This window comes from Lepus europaeus, chromosome 12 (genome assembly GCF_033115175.1).
Source record: "Lepus europaeus isolate LE1 chromosome 12, mLepTim1.pri, whole genome shotgun sequence".
NCBI classification, from domain to species: Eukaryota; Metazoa; Chordata; class Mammalia; order Lagomorpha; family Leporidae; genus Lepus; species Lepus europaeus.
Window position 1 is genome coordinate 36,187,222 of NC_084838.1, and position 22,763 is coordinate 36,209,984.

The 22,763-nt window shown below is 52.4% G+C and overlaps 1 protein-coding gene across 1 annotated transcript in view; it reads right to left on the reverse strand.

Annotated features, from left to right (window-relative positions):
• Positions 1 to 77: 77 nt before the first annotated feature.
• Positions 78 to 22,763, reverse strand: part of TMOD1 (tropomodulin 1) — an 81,165-nt gene continuing 58,479 nt past the window's right edge. Inside the window, exons 9-10 of the mRNA XM_062207906.1 lie at positions 7,824 to 7,968; positions 78 to 559 (exon numbers count right to left, since the gene is read on the reverse strand). Coding sequence (XP_062063890.1) covers positions 495 to 559; positions 7,824 to 7,968 — 210 coding nt within the window. The 3' untranslated portion in view covers positions 78 to 494. The remainder of the gene's footprint in view (positions 560 to 7,823; positions 7,969 to 22,763) is intronic.

Sequence of the window (22,763 nt, forward strand, 5' to 3'; positions counted from 1 at the left end):
GATTCAGTATCAATTTGGCAATTCTAACCTTGACATTCTTAAAATTTAAAGGAGAGTTAATAAAGAACGATTATCTGTTCAGTTTGCTAAGATCAAACTTGTAATAAAGGATTTTTTTATCGTATGCTAAACCAAGTAGAAGAGTGTGCTGTTCATGTGTTACGTGGCTCACGTGCACCTGAAGCGCCACACGGCAAGGCCACCTGGCTCCTGGGGTTAAGTCACTGCCCTCTTCAGTAAGATCTGCCGGTCTGAGAGCTTCTCCATTTTTAAATAATAGCTAGACTGAACTTCTGTGACTAAATAAAGACTTCACATTAACCATATTTTATAAAGTTTTCCACTACAACCACTAGTTAACCTAAAACCTTAGTGCATGAAGAACTGAATCACGGTAGGCTCTGTGCTGCCGTTTGCCTTCTGGTCTCCACGGCAGCGCACAGCCGGGCAGCAGAACGTGTCCAGTTGAAAGGCGGGGTCTGCACCTCCACGCACTAGACGCCGCTGCGGCACCTGGGAATGATGGGCCCGGTCAAGTCGGCCAGTCTCCTCTTCCTCACTGGAAAGGAACGAGAGAAGATGTAAGCTGGCTGAGCTGTAGACAGGAGCCACCGCCATCTAGGGAAGGTTCCGCGAGGCCGCCGATTTTGTCGTCAGCAACTTCGAAGCCTCTGGGTTTTCAAGGACCTTCTTAAGCCCTCCGGTTCATCAGCACTTGGTGACAAGGGTCTGTGGCAACGTAGACACATTTGTGAATTCCTTCTAAGCGGGCAGACGCACAGGCCCACTTCACTCAGCTCATCTTTTCCCTCAGCCTGCAGAGGTCCCGTAGCTGAAGATCTTTACTGGGGTCAGGCAAGAGCTAGGATCAGTCGCTCTCAACGACACTAGCGTCTTGACCTGTGAAGCCATTTCTCCAGCTCCCCCTCCCCCGCTGTGGCCACCTGTCTACATAAACAACGCATCCCCCAACGTGTAACCTTAATGTTTTCCCAGGGACAAGGCAATTTATGCTTAAACACTGTTCACGAATCAGAGTAGCCAGGAAGTCACGGGCCAGAGAGGTTAAGGAGGTCCCTTGCTTGTAACAGGGAGGAATGTCTTGAAATGCATTATGGTGTGTGCAAGCCAGATCAGCCACAAGGCAAAGGGGTCAGAAAGCCTGGAGCAGGAAGGTGGCAGTAAGGGCCCTGCTGGTGTGGCAGACAGGAAGCCATTGCCCAGCGAAAAAAGTCTGTGCTTAGATGTCGTCCAGTTCCCAAGCTGAGATGGTAGACGGTAGGCAGGCGGCTGCAGGTTGATGTGTGTGAGCTGCAGCCAGAACCCAGGGGAAGCTGGGGGACGTCCTCAGGGGCTCACAGGTCACTGTTGTGGGACCTAGAGTTCAGTCTGTCCCTGAGCCCCTACCTCCACCCCTGGGTCAAAAGAATAATGAATGCAAATCTAGGCGTGTCATCTCCAATTCCTGGAAAAATGGAAGTCAAGACAGCTCAGAGGTAGATGTGCAGGAACTCCTCCCAGAAGAGCAGAACTTTGCCCAAAGTGACCAGAGAGTTTCCATGAGAGCCTTTTAAGCCTCTGCACGTTAGCTATGCAACCATGCCCTGGCCTCGCGGGAGCCTTGCTGGAGCCCCTCCAGTGATTCTAGAATGTTGGTGCTGCCACCAGTCCCAGCATGGCAGAGAGTCCATTCATTGCTTACAGCAGTAAAGCAAGTGCCCGTGCTCGTGACACGCCCGTAGCCTCACCGCAGCACTTTCCTGTGTACAGCCTGGCCTCGGCTATGGGGGGCTCACATCACTGTACCTCACCTAGTCCTTACAGCCCTGTGGAGGAGAGGAGAGTGCCATGGTCTGAGAGCTAGTGGCCAGAGCCAGGACTGAAACCCAGGTCCTCAGCCCGCAGCTGGTGGGACAGGTGGGGACCCCGTGTGTTTTTCCCTCATAGTACACACTGGGCTGGGCATGTGCACAGTACTACGTGGGGAGAAAGGACAGGCATCCATGGGACCAGCTGTTCGTTCTTCCCGTTTTAGTGGCGAAGGAAGTGCGATCAAGAGGGGAAAGTAACTTGCCCCGAGTTAGGATAAAGAAGCGACAGAACTGGGAGTAGAAGCCGGGTGTCCCAGCGTTCAGTCTGCTGTTTATTGTTGCTACAGCCAGAGACTTGTCTGTTGTCAGCCAGAGGAAGCTGGAGCCACCTGGCCTGGCCTCACTCTGCTACCTGAACCCCCATGCCACTTCCCGGCGAGTGGACCGTCGGGTCTTCGGGAAAGCACTTCTGTCATGTATTCAACAGCATTTACAGAGGGCGCTCGTGCCGAGCACAAGAACCAAAAATAAAGTCAAACAGGAGAGCAAGCTACACAGACCACACATGTGCTAAACTGTAACAGGTCCCCTGGCAGGGCTCCCTGAAATGACCAGTTTGTCCCGGGATGGGCAGGCATGGTGAGAGGGGAAATGGCCTTTATAGGCAAGCTTGGTCCTGGGACACCAGGACTACCTGCAGTGGGTGGTACATCGTGGCAAGGGGCCAGCTTGCCCGGGGATGTTGACATGCTCCTGGCAGAACCACTTCCAGATGACCATCATGCACACAGGATGGGACTGTCTCTTGGTTGTGAACAGCACAGGCTGTACAGCCAGGCTGCTGGTTCGGATCCCAGTTCTGCCTATGGGCCGTGGGCACGTCTGCTGGCATCTCCAGACCTCTGTGCCTGTACTATAGGATGGGGGGAACAGCAGCACTCCCTCCCCCAGTGCGAGGAGGGTGACGGGAATAGGTCAGAGAGACGTGGCCAGAATGGCACGGACACACACTGTGTGCCGTGTAAGTATCCGCTACCGCTACCAAGGGACCTGGAGGCCACGGAGAAGCTGACCTTGAGAGCACCTGCAGCCAGAACGGGCGCTAAGCAGAGCGGAGCGGAGCAAGCATTGGGATGAGCTGGCGAGGTGCCCACCCAGCTGGGGGGCCTGGGGAGCGCAGTGGGTGCCTAGCATGAGATGGGGTGCTGGGCCTGGCAGGGAGAGGCTGGCTGGGGTCAGGGTGGCCCCCACACTTCTGGCTTGGATGGCTGTGAGGAAGTCCAGTGTCTTTTTTTGAGATGGTTTGGGGGGATCCAGAAGTGAAACTTCTGGACATTTGCCCAGATTTGAAATGAGTTTGTCAAAGAGTTGTCTATACCCCTGTGTGCACTGCAGCATCGTTTACTATAATCACGATGCAGAATCAACCGGCATGGCCCTCAGCAGGCAAGTGGGTAAAGGCAATGCGGTAAATACACACATGCGGAATGCTATTTGCCTTAAAAAGAAGGAAATTTGGGGCCGGTGTAGCATAGCAGGTTTAGCTGCCACCTGTGACCCCAGCATGCATATGGGCGCCCGTTTGTGTGCCAGCTGTTCTTCCAATCCAGTTCCCTGCTAATGACCTGGGAAAAGCAGATGGCCAAGTGTTTGGGGTCCCTGTCACCCACATGGGAGCCATGGATGCAGCTCCTGGCTTTGGCCTGGCCCAGCCCTGGCTGCTGTGGCCATCTGGGGAGTGAACCAGCAGATGGAAAAATATCTGTCTCATTCTGTCTCCTTTTCTTAAAAAAAATATGTCATTTGCAACATCATGAGTGGAGCTGGGGAACATAGTGGGTACAAGGAGCCAGGCACAGAAAGACAAAGGCCACGTGTTCTCACTCATGTGTGAAGCCAACAACCGCACTGCCAGAAGCAAAGCAGAAAGGTGGTAGAGGCTGGGGCTGTGGGGAGCTGACGGTCAAAGCAGACGAGCTCAGGAGGGGCAGGAAGCATAATTTTTACATCTCTGGCGTAGCACAGTGAATATGGCCAATAATAGTATATTGTAAAGTTCAAGTTGCTCGGAAGGCAAATTTCAAACGTTCTCCAGAAAAATGAGTACTTGATGGGTTGGGGACGCTGGGTGGCTGGCTTTAATGAGCCCACCTTGTATTCATGAATCAGAACATGACTGATGTGACAATTATAAATCGTCAGCTTATAATAAAAATCGGTAATGAGGGGTCCTGTGCCTGGGGTGTTGGTAGAAAGCTCTTCCTGGGGAACATGGGAAAAGAGCAGCCTTCCCAGGAAGGGATGGCTTCCACACCCCACCCCCAGCGTCCTAACGTGGGGGCCGTCTGGAGGCCTGCAGAGGCGTGCCTGGCCAGATCTCAGCTATAAATAGTGTGCAGATAGGAGCCGTCTCAGGCACTGCTGGGGGAAACATAGGTGGGGATCCACGGCTGGGCTCCTCCCTGCCACCCACCGCACCTTGCCACCAGCAGTCAACACAGAACACCTGCCCTTAACGAGCTCAGTGCACAGGCACAGTGTGTGCAGGACCAAAGGGCGCCTGTCTGCAGGCACACTGGCTGACCTGGTGGCCTTGGGGACTGAATGTCCCCCAAGGAGGAGCCCACTGGCCTCACAGGCAAGCAAAGCCCAAGCCTCACAGAGACCCAGCCATGGGCCAAGAGCCAGCACGGAGCAGGTGGGAGTGAGCTGGGGAACCTGAGCAGCCTGCTCCCTTCCGGACCTGTGCTCCCTGCTAACAGCGTATTCTCCAGTCATGGGGAGGGGCCGGGAGGAGGCTGGGGAAAGCTGGAAGTCCCTGTGCTTTGTCGCCCCATCGAGAGCAGGATGAAAACCCTGGGCTGAAAGCAAGCCAGGAGGGAGCCGAGGCACCATCACACGGCAAGCCATTCTCCCCAGAAGCGAGCCGAGGGGCACGGACTGGCTTCTGGAGCTGGGACTCCCACAGTGCCAACTGGCAGCCAGCATGCCGCCTGTGACCCCTGTGTCGACTGTGCTAATTCCTTGTGCAGGAAGCCCCTTGGGGTGACCCTGCCCCGGTTCCCACTTCTACCTGCTCCACTCACCAAACCTGAGTGTGGCAGGCAGGGCGCTGGGCTCTTTGGGAGCACCCTGGGCATGCCAGTGCTGTCGCTTCTGCCTGCCTCCCTCCTGGTACCAGCTCCCCCCACCCTTTGAGGCCTTTCTGTCTCCCTGTGAACCGGGTCCCCCTGCCTTGTGTCTGTGCCCCTGGCGCCCCTCCGAATGCTTCCTGGAGTCCCTGTAGGAACGCCTCCTTGCCTCTCCACGCACCCACCTCTTCCTTTCAAGGCTGGCTGGGTCCCTCCTGCCCCCTGCACCCAGGACACTTCGCTGAACTGGCTTCTGGCCCCATCCATCATTTCCTCACTTTGTTTGGACAGACTTTGCAGGCATTCTTGATTTTTTAGGCATGTCTCTGAGGATTTTTTTTTCCCCTAAAAGGTGAAGATTCTCGAGTCAGGGAACTGGCCTTGCTGCCACCCCTTATGTCACCTGGCACAGCCCAATGGCACACAAAAGCCGCCCAGAAAATGCTTGCTGTGACTAACAACGCTGACCTGACCAAGCCGCTGCACGCACTCCCCCACGCCTGGCTCCCACTCCCACCTCTGGCTGCAGCTTCCCTCGAAGGGAGTGGGAAGGACAAACTCTAGCTCCTTCCAGCTCCAGCTCTCTGGCTTCCTACAGAGGCCTGCGGGGGTCCCCACGAGGGGAGTCAGGCCTGAGGTTTAGAATCACAGACCTGGGAGAGTCCCCAAAGGCCATTTGTCCCAGCCCTGGATGACCCTCTGGCCATCAGGGACTTCTGTCCCCAGAACAAAACCCCCAGACCACTGTGCCACTGGAGACAAAGGCTGGGTTAGCCCAGGGGTAGGCACTGAGGAAAATCTTAACCAGGGCCGGCGCAGTGGCATGGTGGGTAAAGCTGCTGCGTGCGACACCAGCCTCCCATATGGACACCAGTTCGAGTCCCGGCTGCTCCACTTCTGATCCAGCTCCCTGCTAATGTGCCTGGGAAAGCAGCAGTGCTTGGGCCCCTGCACCCATGGGGAAGACCCAGACCCAGAGGAAGCTCCTAGCTTCAGCCTGGCCCAGTCCAGGACATTGTGGCCAATTGGGGAGTGAACCTGCAGTTAGAAGATTCTCGTTCTCCCCCGCCCCTTTCAAATGAATAAGTCTAAAAATATAACAATCTAACCTAGGAGGGAAACAAATGGGATATTACTGCAATACCAGAATAAAACTTGGGGCTCTCAAGTGCTGATTTGGCAGCCAGATCACACCCAGGCCAACAGGTTCACTGGCAGCCCTTCAACAAGTCACCGTCGCCTGAAACACGATGCCCATGATTACGCTTGCTAGCTATTTGCGTTTGTTCCAAAGAAGGGCACTTCTGAGAAACCAAGACACCAGGAAGATTTTTTTTGACAAGCAGAGTTAGACAGTGAGAGAGAGAGTGTGTGAAAGGTCTTCCTATTTCCTTTGGTTCACCCCCAAGTGGCCACTACGGTGGTGCCTTGCTGCCGGTGCGCTGCACTGATCCGATTGCAGGAGCCAGGTGCTTCTCCTGGTCTCCCATGGGGTGCAGGGCCCAAGCACTTGGGCCACCCTCCACTGCACTCCCTGGCCACAGCAGAGAGCTGGCCTGGAAGAGGGGCAACCGGGACTGAATCTGTCACCCCAACCAGGACTAGAACCCCGGGGTGCCGGCGCCGCAGGTGGAAGATTAGCCTAGTGAGCCACGGCGCCGGCCAGGAAGATTTTTAAACACAGACTCTTCTAGACCAGGCTCTGGAAAGCAGGGGTACCTGGTGAGCCACGAATCACCAGCTCCTGGGACACCCCGGAGTGTGGGAGCCTCTGGCTTCGAATCCCAGAGTCCTCTAGGCCATCTAAAGTGTGGGCAGTGTGTGCAGCTCTGAGCACTCGGGGTCTGTGAGGTCTGGCCCTGACCGTGCACACCTGCCCCTCAAATCCATTCTTCCAGCCTCAGACCATCACCAGCACACAACACACTTGACCTTCGAATTGCACTCTAGGTACAGGCCCTTTGCGTTCTACTGCAACCAGAAGGATGTTGCAGCAAAACACTCAGTGAAAATGCCCTCCTTTAAAACACACGGTCATTCCACCACTTCACCGCAGATCTTGTTTAGCGAGAATAACCTAACTTGGTTTCTCTTCCTCTTGGTTCTGGGAGCCAGGGCTAAATAAACTGACCAATCATGTTAACAACACAGATCCACTGCCTGTCTTCCTTTTGCTTTTTTCTCCTCTTGTTTCCCTATAGCCTTGTCAGTCAGACTGCCTGTGTTGGGCACTGAGTCGAGTTCTTTGTAGCACCAGCAGGAAGACACACAGTAAAACAACACAGAGCTTGTCAACAGTTGGCATCTAGAAGCAAGGTGCTGATTAAGTTTTCATGCAGCTGACTTGTGTATGCCTCTGATGTCTGCTCATCATCAAGAAAGGCTGTGATGTTTTAGTGTTCTTTTTAGGAAAAAAATCAACTGTGCTTTTAGCTGAGATTAAAACTGCTGTAACCTGCTTTACTTGACTACCAAGTCAAAATTTCAACTTTTGCCTTAAAAAGCCATGTGAAGGCCCCTACCCCGGGCTGGGGATTTTGGTGGCATCGCTGGGGTTAAAGCCAGAATATGGTCCGAGAGGACTCTGTGTTCAGAGAAGGGAGCTGGACAAGACTCCTGGTGCGCAGAGGTCCTGCCAAAGCTCCTTGCCTTCCAGCGTGCGCGGCCCCGCCTGGGCTCAGCTGTCCATGGGGAGGGGAGGACTCAGCCCGCCCTCCTGAAGTCAGGGGCCTCCAAGTGTGGGGCAGAGACGGGGCGCACATGTGGGAAAGAAGGCAGATTCATTCAGTGTCAAAGTCAGGAGTTAGCTGGGGACTCCCCGGAGCCTGTGGATTCTCCCTGACACACTCAGCGCAGCTGCAGGGAGCAGAGGGCCACTCACCAAGGTCGTTGTTGTTCATCATCGCGTTGGATGCCCGCAGCCGGGGCCCCTGCTGGGTAAAGTGGTAGCCGAACTTGAGAAGCGTTGTGTTTTTTTCCAACATGCTCACGATCTCCATTTCCACCTTGTTGCCCAGGGGCTGGCTCTTTGATAAAAAAAAAAAAAAAAAAAAAAAAAAAAAAATTCACTATATATTCCATGTGTACAAGCACCTAAGCCACCTTTCTACCCACCTTTCTACCCACAACCCCCGAGTGGTGGCAGGTGGGGATTTTTTTAGCCCTTCCCTAGAGCCTAGAGAGTTAAAGCCAAGAGCTTGGACTCCAATCCATCTCCTTTGGACACCAAGAACAGCTCTTACCCCTGCTCACCACAGCCGGTCCCTGAGCAGGTGTCCAGGTAGGAGCTCCACCTCAGAGGAATGTCTGGGGCACCCACCTAGTCTCGAGGAGATTTTCAAAACCCTGCCGCTTGGGCTAGTCTTCGTGCTAATTAAACCAGGACCTCTGGGGTGGAGTTTAAAAAAAAAAAAAACAACTCCCCAGGTGATTCCAACATGCTGTCAAGGCCGATAACAAGTGATTTAGAGTAATGTCTTCAGCTGCTGAATGACGAGGCCCAGAGAAGGAACGGGATGTCAGGAATGCTGATGTTAGTTCTCCCCATCCACAGTGGAGCCAAAGATTAAGAGACCCAGAGAGGGGCCGGCGCTGGCATGGAGGGCGAGGCTGCTGCCTGCAGCGCTAGCATCCAATGTGGGCTCCGGTTGGAGTCCCGGCTGCAGATCCAGCTCCCTGCTAATGCACCTGGGAAAGCAATGTAGGATGGCCCAAACACCTGGGCCTCTGTACCCGCGTGGGAGACCCGAGGAAGCTCCTGGCTCCTGACTTCGGATCGGCACAGCTCCAGCTGTTGTGGTCACTGGGGACCACAGTGGAGATAGAAACCAGTGGAGATAGAAAATCTCTCTCTCTCTCTGCTTTTCAAATAAATAAATAAATCATACAAAAAAAAAAAAAAAAAGGCCCACGGGAACCAAATGGGGGTTGGGATGGGTTGTCTTTGACACTGGGAGGAGCAGAAGAAACCTTCGTGAGGAGGCAGTGCTCAGACACACAACAGTTCAACCCGAGACTCTCATGTGATGGTGTCAGTCTTGGGTCACAGCCGTGGAAGGATGGCCACAAACCACGAATGGAGAACCATCCAGGCCATGAAACAGGTCATTGCAGTGTAAGGTTACCTGTATTTTTCACGTACATACATACGGCAATGTACCAAGTACATTGGTAGTGGTGGAATTTAGAGGAAGTTTATTGTTGTTTACTATGCATGGCAAAAAAAAAAAAAAAAAAACAACAGTCGTACACAGGTGCTGAAAGACCCAGGAAGAGAGACAGCGTTCTACTTCATGGCCAAAGACTGAACCCTTTCCCCCTAAGATTCGGAATAAGACAAGGATGTTTGTTTTCACCAACATTGCACTGGGAGTCCTCACAGGACAGTTAAACAAGACAAAGAAACAAAAGGTAGACATCCAAGTGGAAGGATGCAAAAGCAAAGCCATCTCTGGTTTTCAGATGATTTGATGTTGTATTTAGAAAATCCTGAGGGACCTACCTCCTGTCCCCCAAATTAGTGCTAACAAGTTCAGCAACATTACAAAATTAGATTTCTACACACTAGCAATAAGCAATTTAAAAACGAAGTCAAGAGAATAATTCATTTACAATAATGTCAAAAGAATAAAATGCTTAGGAAAAAGTTTAGCAAAAGAAGGCTTCCAGAAAACTACAAAACAGCATTGGGGCCAATGCTGTGGCTCACTAGGCTAATCCTCCACCTGTGGCGCCGGGACCCCGGGTTCTAGTCCCAGTCAGGGCAACAGATTCTGTCCCGGTTGCTCCTCTTCCAGTCCAGCTCTCTGCTGTGGCCCGGGAAGGCAGTGGAGGATGGCCCAAGTGCTTGGGTCCTGCACCCCCATGGGAGACCAGGAGAAGCACCTGGCTCCTGGCTTCGGATTGGCGCAGTGCGCCGGACATAGCGGCCATTTGGGGGATGAACCAATGGAACGGAAGGAAGACCCTTCTCTCTCTCTCTCTCTCTCTCTCTCTCTCACTGTCTAACTCTGCCTGTCAAAAACAAAACAAAACAAAACAAAAAAAAACAGCATTGGAAGACACCAGAGATCTAAATAAAACATCCCATATTCATGGGTCAGAATATAAAATTGTTGGAATATTATCAAATTAATCTACAGAGTCAGTTTTATCTTTATCAAAATTCTAGCTGATTTTTTTTTCTTAGAAATTGGATAAGCTGATCCTAAAACTCTTATGAAAGTGCAACGGACCTAAAATAGACAAACTATCTTGAAAAAGAAGAAAAAAGTTGGAGAACTCACACTTTCTGATTTTAAAGTTACTATAAAGCCACAGTAATTAAACCTTAATGGGTATGGCATAAGGTAGACATATAGATTATGGAAAATAATTGCGAGTCCAGAAATAAACCTATACATCAGTGGCCAGTGCTGTAGCATAGTGGATAAAGCTGCCACCTGCAGCATTGGCATCCCATATGGGCACTGGTTCAACTCCTGGCTGCTCCACTTCTGATCCAGCTCCTTGCTGATGCACCTGGGAAAGCAGTGGAAAATGATCCAAGTCTTTGGGCCCCTGCACTCACATGGGAGACCTGGAAGAAGCTTTTGGCTCCTGGCTTCGGACTGGACCAGCTCAGGCCATCATGGCCATTTAGGGAGTAAACCAGTGTATGGAAGATATCTCTCTCTCTCTCTCTCTCTCTCTCTCTCTCTCTCTCTCTCTCTCTCCGCCTCTGCCTTTCAAATAAATAACTTTAAAACAAAATCCATACATCTATGGGCAGTTGCTTTTCAAAAAGAGCATCAAGACAATTCAGTGGGGGAAAGAAAGACCATTTCAAGAAATGCTGCTGAGATACCTGAATATCCACATGCCAAAGAATGGATTTATTTTACATATGAAGTATATGAAGTTTGTATACCTTAAATAAAAGGTTTCTAGGTAAAAAAACAAAACAAACAGATTTAGACTTTTGCCTTACACCATACATACAAGTCAACTCAAAGCCTAAATGTAAGAGCCAAAACTAAAAACTCTTAGAAGAAAATTTTCATGACGTTGGCAATGTTTTTAAGGTATGGCACTTAAAACACAGACAACAAAAGAAAAAACAGGTAAGTTGGATTGCACTTCAAAGGACTCTGTAAGGAAAGTGAAAATCCAACACAGAGAATGAGGAAAATGATGTAAGTCATGTATTTGGCAAGGACCAGTACCCAGAATATACGAAGAACTCTTGGGACTTGACAGGAAAATGAGTCAGTTAAAAATGGGCAAAGAATTTGAACGGTATTTCTCTAAAGAAGATAGGCAAACGGCTAATAAGGTGCACATCATTAATAATTCACAAAATGCAAATCAAAACCATAATGAGATTCTGCTTCACGCACACCAAAGGGCTATAATCAAAGACAGTAGTACGTGTTAGCAAGCATGTGAAAAAAGGGGCCAGCATTGTGGTATAGCTGGTTAAGCCTCCGCCTGCAATGTCAGTGTCCCAGATGGGCACCAATTCTTGTCCTGGCTGCTCCACTTCTGATCTAGCAACCTGCTAATGCACCTGGGAAAGCAGTGGAAGATGGCCCAAGTGCTTGGGCCCCTGCACCCACGTGGGAGACCAGGACAGAATTCCAGGCTTCTGGCTTTAGCCTGGTCCAGCTCCAGCTGTAGTGGTCATTTGGGAAATGAACCAGCAAATGGAACAGTCTCATTCATTCTCTCTCTCTCTCTCTCTCTCTCTCTCTCTCTCTCTCTCTCTCTTATCCCTCTATCCCTAACTGTGCCTTTCAAATAAAATAAAATATATAATTTTTAAAAGAATGCAAATAAAGTAGAGCCCTTGTGCATTGCTGGTGGGGATCTAAATGGTGCAGCTACTGTGGAAAGCAGTCTGGCAGCTCCTCAAGAAGATGAAAAGAGAGCTACCATGTGACTCAGCAAGCCCACTCCTCCTTGATGTGGAAAAATGAAAGCACGTGTCTACACAAAAAAACTCGCATGTGAATGCTTATGACAGCATTATTCCTAAAAGCTAGAAGAGCAAACAATCCAAATGCCCATCAAGTTACCAACGGACAGACAAGACGTGGCAGGTCCATGCAGTGGAGTACTGTCCAGGCATAAGTAGGAATGAACCTGAGAACTAATGCTCAATGGAGGACCAGACAGAAAGGCCACACCGTGTGCATTTCCACAGTCGTGCAATGTGCAAGGGAGGCAGATCCACAGAGATAGAAAGGTGATTGGGGTCGGCACTCTGGCGCAGCGGGTTAAAGCCCTGGCCTGAAGCACCGGCATTCCATATGGGCACCGGTTCTAGTCCCGGCTGCTCCTATTCTGATCCAGCTCTCTGCTATGGCCTGGGATAGCATAGAAGATGGCCCAAGTCCTTGGGCCCCTGCAACGACGTGGGAGACCCGGAAGAAGCTCCTGGCTCCTGGCTTTGGACTGGCGCAGCTCCGGCCGATGCAGCCATCTGGGGAGTGAACCAGCGGATGGAAGACCTCTCTCTCTAACTCTAACTCTGTCTTTCAAATAAATAAAATAAATCTTGAAAAAAAAAAAAAAAAAAGAAAGGTGGTCAGTGAGTGGCAGGGGCTGGAGGAGAGGGGATGAGGAGTGATGACACCTAGTGGGTGTGGGGTTTCTTTTTTGGATTATGAACATGAATTACACAATGGTGAGCTGTACAACCTTGTGAATACACTAAAAACCACCGTACCCTTTAAAAGGATGAATGGTGTGGCATATGCATTCTATATCAATTAAAAAAAAACAACAACCCAGCAACAACAACACAATCCAAATGGGCAAGGGGGGAAAGATGTGAGAAGACATTTCACTGGAGTGCATTGCAAGTGGCAGATCACCACCTGACGTCATCACCTATCAGAGAACCGTAAACCGAATGTACCATCCGGCACAGTGTAGCACTTCTGGGTATTTATCCCAGAGAAATGAAAACGTAGGTTCACATGAAACCCATACACGAATGTATACAGCAGCTCCAAGTGTAACAGACAAACCTGGAAACGTCCACAGGTGCATCCATCCCATGGAATAGGACAATGCTTCAAAGGCCGAAGCCATCAATTCGCATAACAACCTGGAGGACCTCCAGAAAACGAGTGAATGGAAAGTGCTAAGTGAGCAAAGGCAATCCTACACGGCACATGGCATATTATTTTCATTTTTATAACATTCTTGAAATGACAAAGCTACTGAAATAGAAAACAGGGGGCCAGTGCTGTGGCATAGTGGGTTAAACCTCTGCCTGCAATGCTGGTATCCCATGTGGGCACTAGTTCGAGTCCCGGCTGCTCTGCTTCCGATCCAGCTCCCTGCTAATGGCCTGGGGAAGCAGTGGAAGATGGCCCAAGTGCTTGGGCCCCTGCACCTGCATGGGAGACCAGGAAGAAGTTCCTGGCTCCTGGCTTTCGATCAGCCTGGCTCCGGCCATTGCAGCCAACTAGGGAGTGAACCAGCAGATGGGAGACCCCTCTCTCTGCCTGTAACTCTGCCTCTCAAATAAATAAATAGATCTTAAAAAAAAAAAAAAACAGAATATAGGTTAATGGTTGCCTGGGGTTCAGGATGTGCAAGGAGGAGTCCAGAAATCTGGTTATAAAAGGGCAACAGGGGGCTGGCATGTGGTGTAGCTGGTTAAGCTGCTGCCTGCAATGCCAGCATCCCCTGTGGGTACCGGTTCATATGCCCACTGCTCCACTTCCAATCCAGCTCCCTGCTAATGTTCCTGGGAAAAGCTCAAGTCCTGGAATCCCTGCATCCACATGGGAGACCCAAATGGAGATCTAGGCTCTTGGTTTTGGCCTGGCCCAGCCCTGGTTGTTGTAGCCATCTGGGGAGTGAACCAGTGAATGAAAGACCTCTCTCTCTCTCTCTCTCTCTCTCTCTCTCTCTGTGTGTGTGTGTGTGTAACTTGCTTTTCAAATGAATAAATAAATCTCTTTTTTCCCAAGGGCAATAGGGATCCTTTTAAAACAAAAAGATTTATTTATTTGAAAGCGTTACACAGAGAGAGGAGAGAGAGACAGAGAGAGACACAGAGAGAGAGAGAGAGATCTTCCATCTGCTGGTTCACTCCCCAGTTGGCTGCAATGGCTGGAGCTGCGCCAATCCAAAGCCAGGAGCTTCTTCTGGGTCTCCCACGTCATTGCAGGGGCCCAAGGACTTGGGCCATCTTGTACTGCTTTCCCAGGCCATAGCAGAGACATGGATCGAAAGTGGAGCAGCCAGGACTGGAACTGGTGCTCATATGGGATGCCAGCACTGCAGGCGGCAGCTTTACTTGCTATGCCACAGTGCTGCCCCCCCTCTTTTTAAGGGATCCTTGTGGTGATGGGAACGTTGTGTATGTTGACTTTATCAATGCTACTTTTTTTGTTTGTGATACAAAAATTCTGCTCCATGAAGGGAAACTGGGTAAGCAGTCTAGAATTTCTGCATTATTTCTCATAATTACATAGTAACCTATAACTACCTCAAAATAAAAAAAAGTTTCAATTTTAAAAACAGACATGGAAAGTAAACAGAAACAGCCAGCCGCCCGCAGTGGCTCCACCCCGCCAGTAACAGCTTCGAGGCACTGAGCACCCACTGCGTTCCAGCCCTGCCTGGTCCAAGCTGCACCATCTCTGTCCATTCTTCCAACAACCCAGCAGCAGGATACAGCACCCAGCCTGCCTCTCAAGGCCCTGGGGCCTCTCCTCCTTGCTTTGCTTTTCTCTCTCGTTCCTTCCTCACCCGTTTACCTCGGCTGGTTTCACACCTGGTACTTGGTGCTGGTTCAGGTGCTCTCTGACCTGTGTGTGGGATGCGCCCCACCTTCCACCTAGTGCTCCAGTGCCCACCACAAACTCCTCATCTCCCAAGGTCCTTCCTGAGCCTCACCCCAGGAACTGACCTCTCAAGTGACTCAGTGGATGTCCCTGTCCACCCCTGGCACCAGCCATCGGACTGATTTAGCTCACCTGCCTCCACATGGGTCTCCAGCTAGACCTCTGTTGTCTAGAACAGTAGCTCTTTAAACCTCAATAATCAGTCTCCCCAGCCATCAGTAGCCACTGGCTCATGGCCACCACATTGGTTAGACATGCAAGGAACACGACTGTCGTCACAGAAAGTTCTGTTAGTGCTGCTCTCGACTGCGAGCTCCCGCACAGCACATGGTACCCAGCGCCTCTCAGCCAGGGTTTGTGGCATTGAACTGAGTGGAGGAACCAGCAACATGGAGGGCTAGAAAAACACATCAGGCCAGCACCCCAATGGGCAAGTGTGAGCCGCAGTCAAGACTCTTGGTGCAGAACCCCTCACCGGGCTCATCTGGGGCCCAACTGGGCTGGGACAGCTGGCCACGGCAGGCAGAGGGACGCTGGTGGGATTCCAGCGGCCCATCTGGCAAGGCTGCCAAGCGTGCTGGGAGAGCTCAGGCCTGTCCGCGGAGGACTTGGCACTGGCCTGGGTTCTGGCCAGCCTGGCTTGGCAGATGGTGCCGAGACCATCTGCAGCCCCCAGAAGGAACTGGCAGCTTGCTTTGCTTGGCCCATTTAGCAGGACACTTGCAGGGGGAGCTCTGCGAGAACACGGGGCAGGCTGGTCTCGGAAAGCCACACTCTCCCTAGAGCGAAGGGGCTGCCTGGCATGGCGGGGGCGACCTCTGGGAAGCTGACCCTTCGTGTGGCCTGGTCCTGAATCCGAAGCTCGTTGGCATGAATTGCCCCCATTCTACATGCCTGCATGCCCGAGGGTGAGCAGGGCAGGCAGAAGTCAGCAGCCCCATCTTGGAGATGAATGAACAGAGCCCGTGTATGCATGGGAGATGGACCATGCTCCTTCAGCCTTGCCTTGACCTCGACCTGGGGCTGGAAGGACTGCAGCAGATCTGCTAGGCCCCAGAATGATTTCTCTCTCTCTAAAGATTTATTTATTTGAAAGGTAGAGTTACAGAGAGAGAGAGAGAATCTTCCATACACTGGTTCACTCCCCAAATGGCCACAACGGCCAGGTCTAGGCCAGGCCAAAGCCAGGAGTCTGGAACTCCAACCAGGTCTCCCACATGGGTACAGGGGCCCAAAGACTTGGATCATCTTTTTGCTGCTTTCCCAGGGAATTGGATCGTAAGTGGAACAGCTGGGACTTGAACTGGTGCTTATATGGGATGCCAGTGCCATACCTCCTGCCAACACGTTTCTCAAGTTGGCATCTAATATGCCTGGGATCCATGCAGACATGTCTGTGTGTGTGAGAGAGAGGGCATGGGATTCCAGTGCGTAATCGTGGCCAGTTCCCTAGAATGTTAACCTTGAACCCAAACCATTCCTTTTTTATATTAAGGAGTGAATTAGAAAATGTCTGTGGAGTCCGTCTTGACATAAATTGTTGAGCTATCAAAGACGCTTCTTCTTCTTCCTTCTCAGTCTGCAGGGCCTAGACTGACAGGATGTGTTCATCTCGCGGACGAGAGAGAAAAGGCAGTGGCTAGTCAGTGATGCCTGGGTCAAAGCACCTGATGAAAGCAAACTCGTTTTCTCATTAGAAACCTCCAGAAGATGCACCATTGCCGTAATTCTCACGGAACAGGCCAGCAGGTTCTAAGAAATCCTCCCCAAATCGCAATAGTGGTCAGGTGCAGACGCAGGCAGCTTGCTCCAGCGTCTCTGCCTGTTCCACTCCCACCTGAGTGCCTCTGAGAACACTGAAGGTGGGAGTGGGACTGACAGGGAATCTACAGGTGGATGGGGCTTGGCCTCACGTACAAGGATGTGATCTGACCATTAGAAGTGCCTATGCGCTGGGGCCGGCGCTGTGGTGCAGCGGGTTAAAGCCCCAGCCCGCTGCACTGGCATCCCATAAGGGACGCCAGTTTGAATCCCAGCTGCTCCAGTTCTGATGCAGTTCCCTGCTAATACACCTAGGAAAGCAGCGGAAGATGCCCTAAGTGCTTGGGCCCCTGCACCACCCACGTGGGAGACCCAGAAAAAGCTCCTGGCTCCTGGCTTCAGCCTGGCCCAGCCCCGGACATTGTGGCCATTTGAGGAATGAGCCAGCAGATGAAGACCTCTCTCACTCTGTTTCTACCTCTCTCTGTAATTCTGCCTTTCAAATTCAAATAAATATTTTTTTTAAGTGTCCATGTGCTGAAAGAACTTCCTGTAAGAGAGTGATAATCTGCCTGACCTTGGAGGTATGTAAGAGAGAGCAGACCACCTCTTCTAAAGATCCCCTAGGGGCTGGCACTGTGGTCTAGTAGGTTAAGCCTCTGCTTATGGTGCCAGCATCTGATATGGGTACCTGTTCTAGTCCTGGCTGCACCACTTCCAATCAGCTCCCTGCTAATGGCCTGGGAAAGCAGTGGAAGATGGCCCAAGCGCTTGGGCCCCTGCACCCGCATGGGAGACCTGGAAGAAGCTCCTGGCTCCTGGCTTCCGATCTGCCCAGCTCTGGCCATTGCAGCCATTTGGGGAGTAAACCAGCAGATGGAAGACCTTTCTCTCTGTCTCTCCCTCTGTCTGCAACTCTGCCTTTCAAATAAATAAATAAATCTAAAAAAAAAAAAATAATCTCCCTAGACGTTGTCAGGAATCAGGAATGGAAAAACAGAAAAGTGGCCAGTTCCCTTCCAGGCCTCTGGATGAGGCCTTTGCCTAGGAACAGTTTGCTCTGAATGACACAAAAAATCAGGAGGGCGACCTTGACAGAGAGCAGGGGGCGGGACACGGCAGGACCGGCCACGCAGTCTCTGGGCAGCAGAGCGAGGGAGAGGGTGGTGGGGGAAGAAGGCTTGCCCAGCTCAGATCTGTCTGAGGCTTCAGAATCACCGTACGCTAATAGGTCTTGTTATCAGCACTGCAGCAAACTGAGCGACACGGAGGAGTCTCTGGTCCCGTCCTTTATCCCCAGCCCACCCCCGCCACCAGGGCCATGATGACAAAGGACTTCAGAAAGCGCATGGAAAAATGGGGGGGGGGGGAATTGAGTTTATTCTGATACAAAAGTTATTCTGAAATCCATGCTTTTTTTTAATAGTATGTGTTTCCCACATATTAGGATAAAGGTTTTGGCACCAAAATAAACTTACACTTCTAAAATTATTTATTTGACAAATAGTGAGACCAAACTAGAGAGAGAGAGAGAGAAACTCCTGTCCACTTGTTCCCTCCCCAAATGTGTACAATAGCTAGGGCTGGACTGGGCTGATGCTGGGTTCCCATGTGAGCGGCAGGGACCCAGCTACAGGAACCATTATCACTACCTCCCAGGAAGAATCCGCATTCGTAGGGAGCTCGAGTCAGGAGCCAGAGCTAGCAATTAAACTCCACTCCTCCACCATGGGATGCAGGCATCTTACACAGCGACTTCCCTGTGAGGCCAAATGCCTGCCCCTAACCTCATACGTTTAATTCCATTTTTCTATGAACCTCTGGAAGCACCCTCATATGTAACAGGAATAGCAGAGGTCATTGCTCTGTGAGTCCCTCTGCCATTCATGCTGTGTGGCCCTCTCTCTCTCCGCACACAGAGAACCACCTCCTTCCTTTACTTCCGGGGTGCCCTGGGTGCAGACGGTGGTTCAGGTCGCTTCCACACTTCCCCGACACAGCAATGCAGCTGGGGACTTTGCGGGAGAGAGAGGGAGGGAGTATTCTGTAGGCCACACAGACGTGGGATTGCTGGGTTGCAAGATGGGCAGGTTTTAAATTAAAGTTGTGCCTTCCCCACCAAAAGGACAGCAGCCTTGGCAGGTCCCTGGGCAGTGGGGACAGCTCTTGTGTCCTCGCATCTTTGCTGTGCCTGAGGATTATCCATCTGATGAGAAAATGACCAGATGTGGTCTTTAACAAAATAAGCCATCAGCGCCTCAGGGGTTGTGGGCTGTGAGCTGGAACCAGTGGCTCCGGGACCTGTTGGCCAGAGGTGCCGCGGGCCTTGATCGAGAGACCCACTGCAGGGTGGGCATTAGGCACAGCAATTAAGGGCTTGATTGGGACCCCCGGTCCTATATTGGAGCGCCTGGGTTCCGGTCCAGGTTCTGCTCTTGATTCCAGCTCCCTGCTGACGCAGGCCCTTCGAGCAGAGCGGATGGCTCCAGCCGGTACGCTCCTGCCACTCCTGTGGGAGACCTGGACTCAGCTCCCAGCTCCCGGCTCAGCCCTGGCCCTACCCAGGCTGTTGGGGGGCGCTTAGGGAGTGAACTAGCAGATGGGAGATGGATCTCTCTCTCTCTCTCTCTCTCTGCCTTTCAAATAAAATAAATAAATGAAAAGAAGCTTGCTTCAAGAAATTCATGGAAAATGGAATTAAAAGATAAGCTCAGTTGGTACAGAAAAGTTCCTAAACCCAGGCAGTTTTTCCATAATGCACATGAGCTTTCTGAACGGCCCTCCGGCATTTGATAGGGTAATTCTGGCCCTTTCTTTGCTGCCCTGCTGACACAGACACCTGGGACCAGGCGAGAATACTTGTCCCATTCCAGTCTCCCACACCCTAGCTGATATTAAAATCCTTCATCTTCCAGCTGCTGGAGTGCTGTGCCCTGCGGAACCCTGCTCCACGCTTGGGGAGCTGGGCTGGTTAGAAAGGTCTTTCCGGAGCTGAGTGCTGTGGCTCAGTGGATTAAACCTCCACTTACAACGCCAACACTCCAGAATGGAGCACCGGTTAGAGTCCTTGGTGCTCCACTTCTTTTTTACGATTTTATTTTATTTTTTATTTGAAGGTCAGAGTTAGAGAGACAGAGAGAGAGAGAGAGAGAGAGAGAGAGAGAGAGAGATCCTCCATCCACTGTTTCACTTCCCAGATGGCCACAACAGTGAGGGCTGGGCCAGGCCAAAGCCAAGAGCTTCTTCCAGGTCTCCTACATGGGTGGCAGGGGCCTAAACATTCGGGTCATCTTCCACTGCTCTCCCCAGGCCATTAGCAGGGAGTTGGATCAGAAGTAGAGCAGCCGGGACACCAACCGGTGCCCATACAGGATGCCGGCATCTCAGGCTGCTGCTTAACCAGCTATACCACAGCACAGGCCTCCTGGCTGCTCTACTTCTGATGCAGCTCCCTGCTGGTATGTCTGGGAAAGCAAAGGATGATGGCCCAAGTGCTCGATCCCCTGCCACCCAGGTGGGAGGCCAGGATGGAATTCCTGGCTCTGGCCTGGACCAGCTCTGGCCATTGAGGCCATTTTGGAAGTGAACCAATGGATATGTCTGTCCGTCTGTCTGTCTCTCTCTCTCGTTTATTACTCCTTCAAATAAAATAAATAAAACCCTAAAAAGAAAAAAAGGTGGGTCTTTCTGATCCAGCTGCCGTGACACCAAATGCTGCAGATGAGCCTTACTATGGGGAGGCACCCTTCACTGGTGGTGCTCCGTTCACAGGTGCAGCCCGATTCTCCCCCCAACTCACACAGGGTGTGCCAGAAGGTACAGCCTGGGCTCATCCATTTTGGGGGAAATTCATTGCCATTCTGAGAGAATGCTCGGGCAGCAGCAGGTGAGGGAGCCGCCCTGGAGGCTGGCTGGCTGGGTGCTGGCTGTGTGCCTCGGGTCCCCTGCTGCCGACTTCCTGCCCCAGGAGCCGTGAGCTGACCGTGCTGTTGTTATCTGAAGGCGAGCCTGGAGGCTGGCTCAGTCCCTGCGCTGTGGGCTCATCTGTGACCGGGTTATGGAGAAGCGGCACACGCACAGATGGCGCTAAGTCAAAATAGTCCGTCCCAAATCATCCCATCTGGAAAAACGAGCCACACCGCCCCTGCCTTTAGCGTCTCATCAAGATACTCAGCACAAGGCCCACGTCAGATTCCGGGGTGAGCCGTGGGCACCGTGGCCCGCCTCCTCCCCACCCGTACACGTCTACACCTGGGGTGGGGAGTTCTCTGGCCTCATTTCTTCACAGGGAGGGGGACCCTCTGTCCTGGGGAAGGGTCTTCCTGCTGGGGGCCAGCTCTGTGGGGGGTGTGGGTAATGAACCAAGGAGGGCAGTCACATTTGCATGGGACCAGGTGGGACGGGTCAGGACAGGCACCCAGAGGTGTCCCCTCTCTGAGGGCTCACAGGGTCACCCCTGTTCATTGGAAGCGGAGCCAGCTCTGCCACGGACCTGACCTCTGACCTCAGACAAGCCCCACCCATCTCTGAGCCTCAATTTCCCCACTTGTAAAAGGAGGACTGGGCTGGGCATTTTCTCTCGCTGCCACCCAGGTGGGAGACCTGGATGGAGTTCCAGGCTCCTGGCTTCAGCCTGGCCCTGCCCCAACCATTGTGGCCATTTGGGGACTGAATCCTCAGATGTCACTCTGCCTTTCAACTGAACAAGCAAATCTTTATTTTCTAAAGAGTTTCTTATTAGCTACTTTACAAGTGAGGAAGCTGAGGCCCAGGGAAGCGAATATTCTGGAGCCGGGGCCAGGGCCGTGGTCAGCATTGGCTCTGTGGGGGGCAGCTTGCCGTCACCTGCCACCACAGTGACCTGAGGCCCAGGCTCCTGGCCTTTGGCCCACACTCTGCCCTGGGAGTCAGGATTCAGCTGACTTGGGGTAGGCCCCGACAGCCTGCCTGGCAGGGCCTGGAGTCACGTGAGGAGCCCATCCCCAGGCCTGATCCGGAGCCACTGCCAAGCCCGCTGCATGCCTTTGTTCCATCTGCTCTGCCCCTCTTGTCTCCCACTGAGCAGAGTCAGCAATGGCCGAGAGAGGGGGCAGAGAGGGCTGGGATGCAGCGGCAGGATCAGCGGCATGTGAGAGAGGCAAGGCGTCCGATGCAGCGAGCTCATGACAGCTCGTGACTCACAACAGTGCCCTCTCTGGGGTAACGCAGCCCCAGACAGCTCGGATAGTGGATTGTGGGACCTCCATGTGCAAGGCACAACACGCACAACCATTCAGGGCCACCCTGAGTGGGGTCCTGGGCTGGGCTCTGGGATCTGGAGAGGACTCAGACATACCACTGGGTTCTGAGATGCTCACGGGGAAGCCAAGGAGCCGGGGGAACACGGAGGAGGAGCTCTGTGCAGGGGCTTGGAGGAGCTGCCGCAGGCTGATGCGGGAAGGCCGTAGGATGCTGGCTCCTAAAGATCAGGAGAAGGCCCCAGACGTAACCGGCTGCCGGTGCCACCATATGAATGCTCCCCCTGCCACGGGTGACTTCAAGGTGCCACCGTGCAAATGCAGAAGGGGTGTGGGGAAGAGGCACGCAATGAGCTCCTACAGACACCGATGGGAGGTGAGACGCTTCCACTGCCTCCGGGGGGAAGGGGAGGTTCCCCAGGCTGGGAAGAGGGTGGCGGGGAGACTTCTTGAGGGCTTACAAGTGAGAAGGGAGCAGCTTGCGAGCAGGTGTGAGAGGGCTGTGATGGCAAAGGGACGGGGAAGGTCCCCTGAGGGTCGGTGACACAGACGCACTTTTCCACAGGTGCACTGTATTTTACAATGAAAACATTTGAAGTCCTGACAGCCATGTATCCAGGAGAACCACTACTGACACGCGTGTGATGCCTCCTCCCAGTGTCTTTCCTATGCATACACTCAACCATTCAGCAAAGCTTTCGAATGGAAAAAACAGAGCTCCTGATCCATCAAGTGGGAAGCGTCGCACTGCTAGAAGCAACGTGCCGGGGTGGGAGGAGCGTGACCATTGCAGTGAGAGAGACCCGGATGCAAATCTTGTTTCCTAGGTACCGCTCTATGGCCCTGCTTCTCTTTAGCTGCCTGAGCCGCGTTCTCCGGACGGAGACCCGCGATACCCTCAGCCTACAGGCTGTTGTGAAGATCAGAGACGACAGATGCCAGGTGTGTCGCTCAGAGGCTGGCCCCCAGGAATCCCTC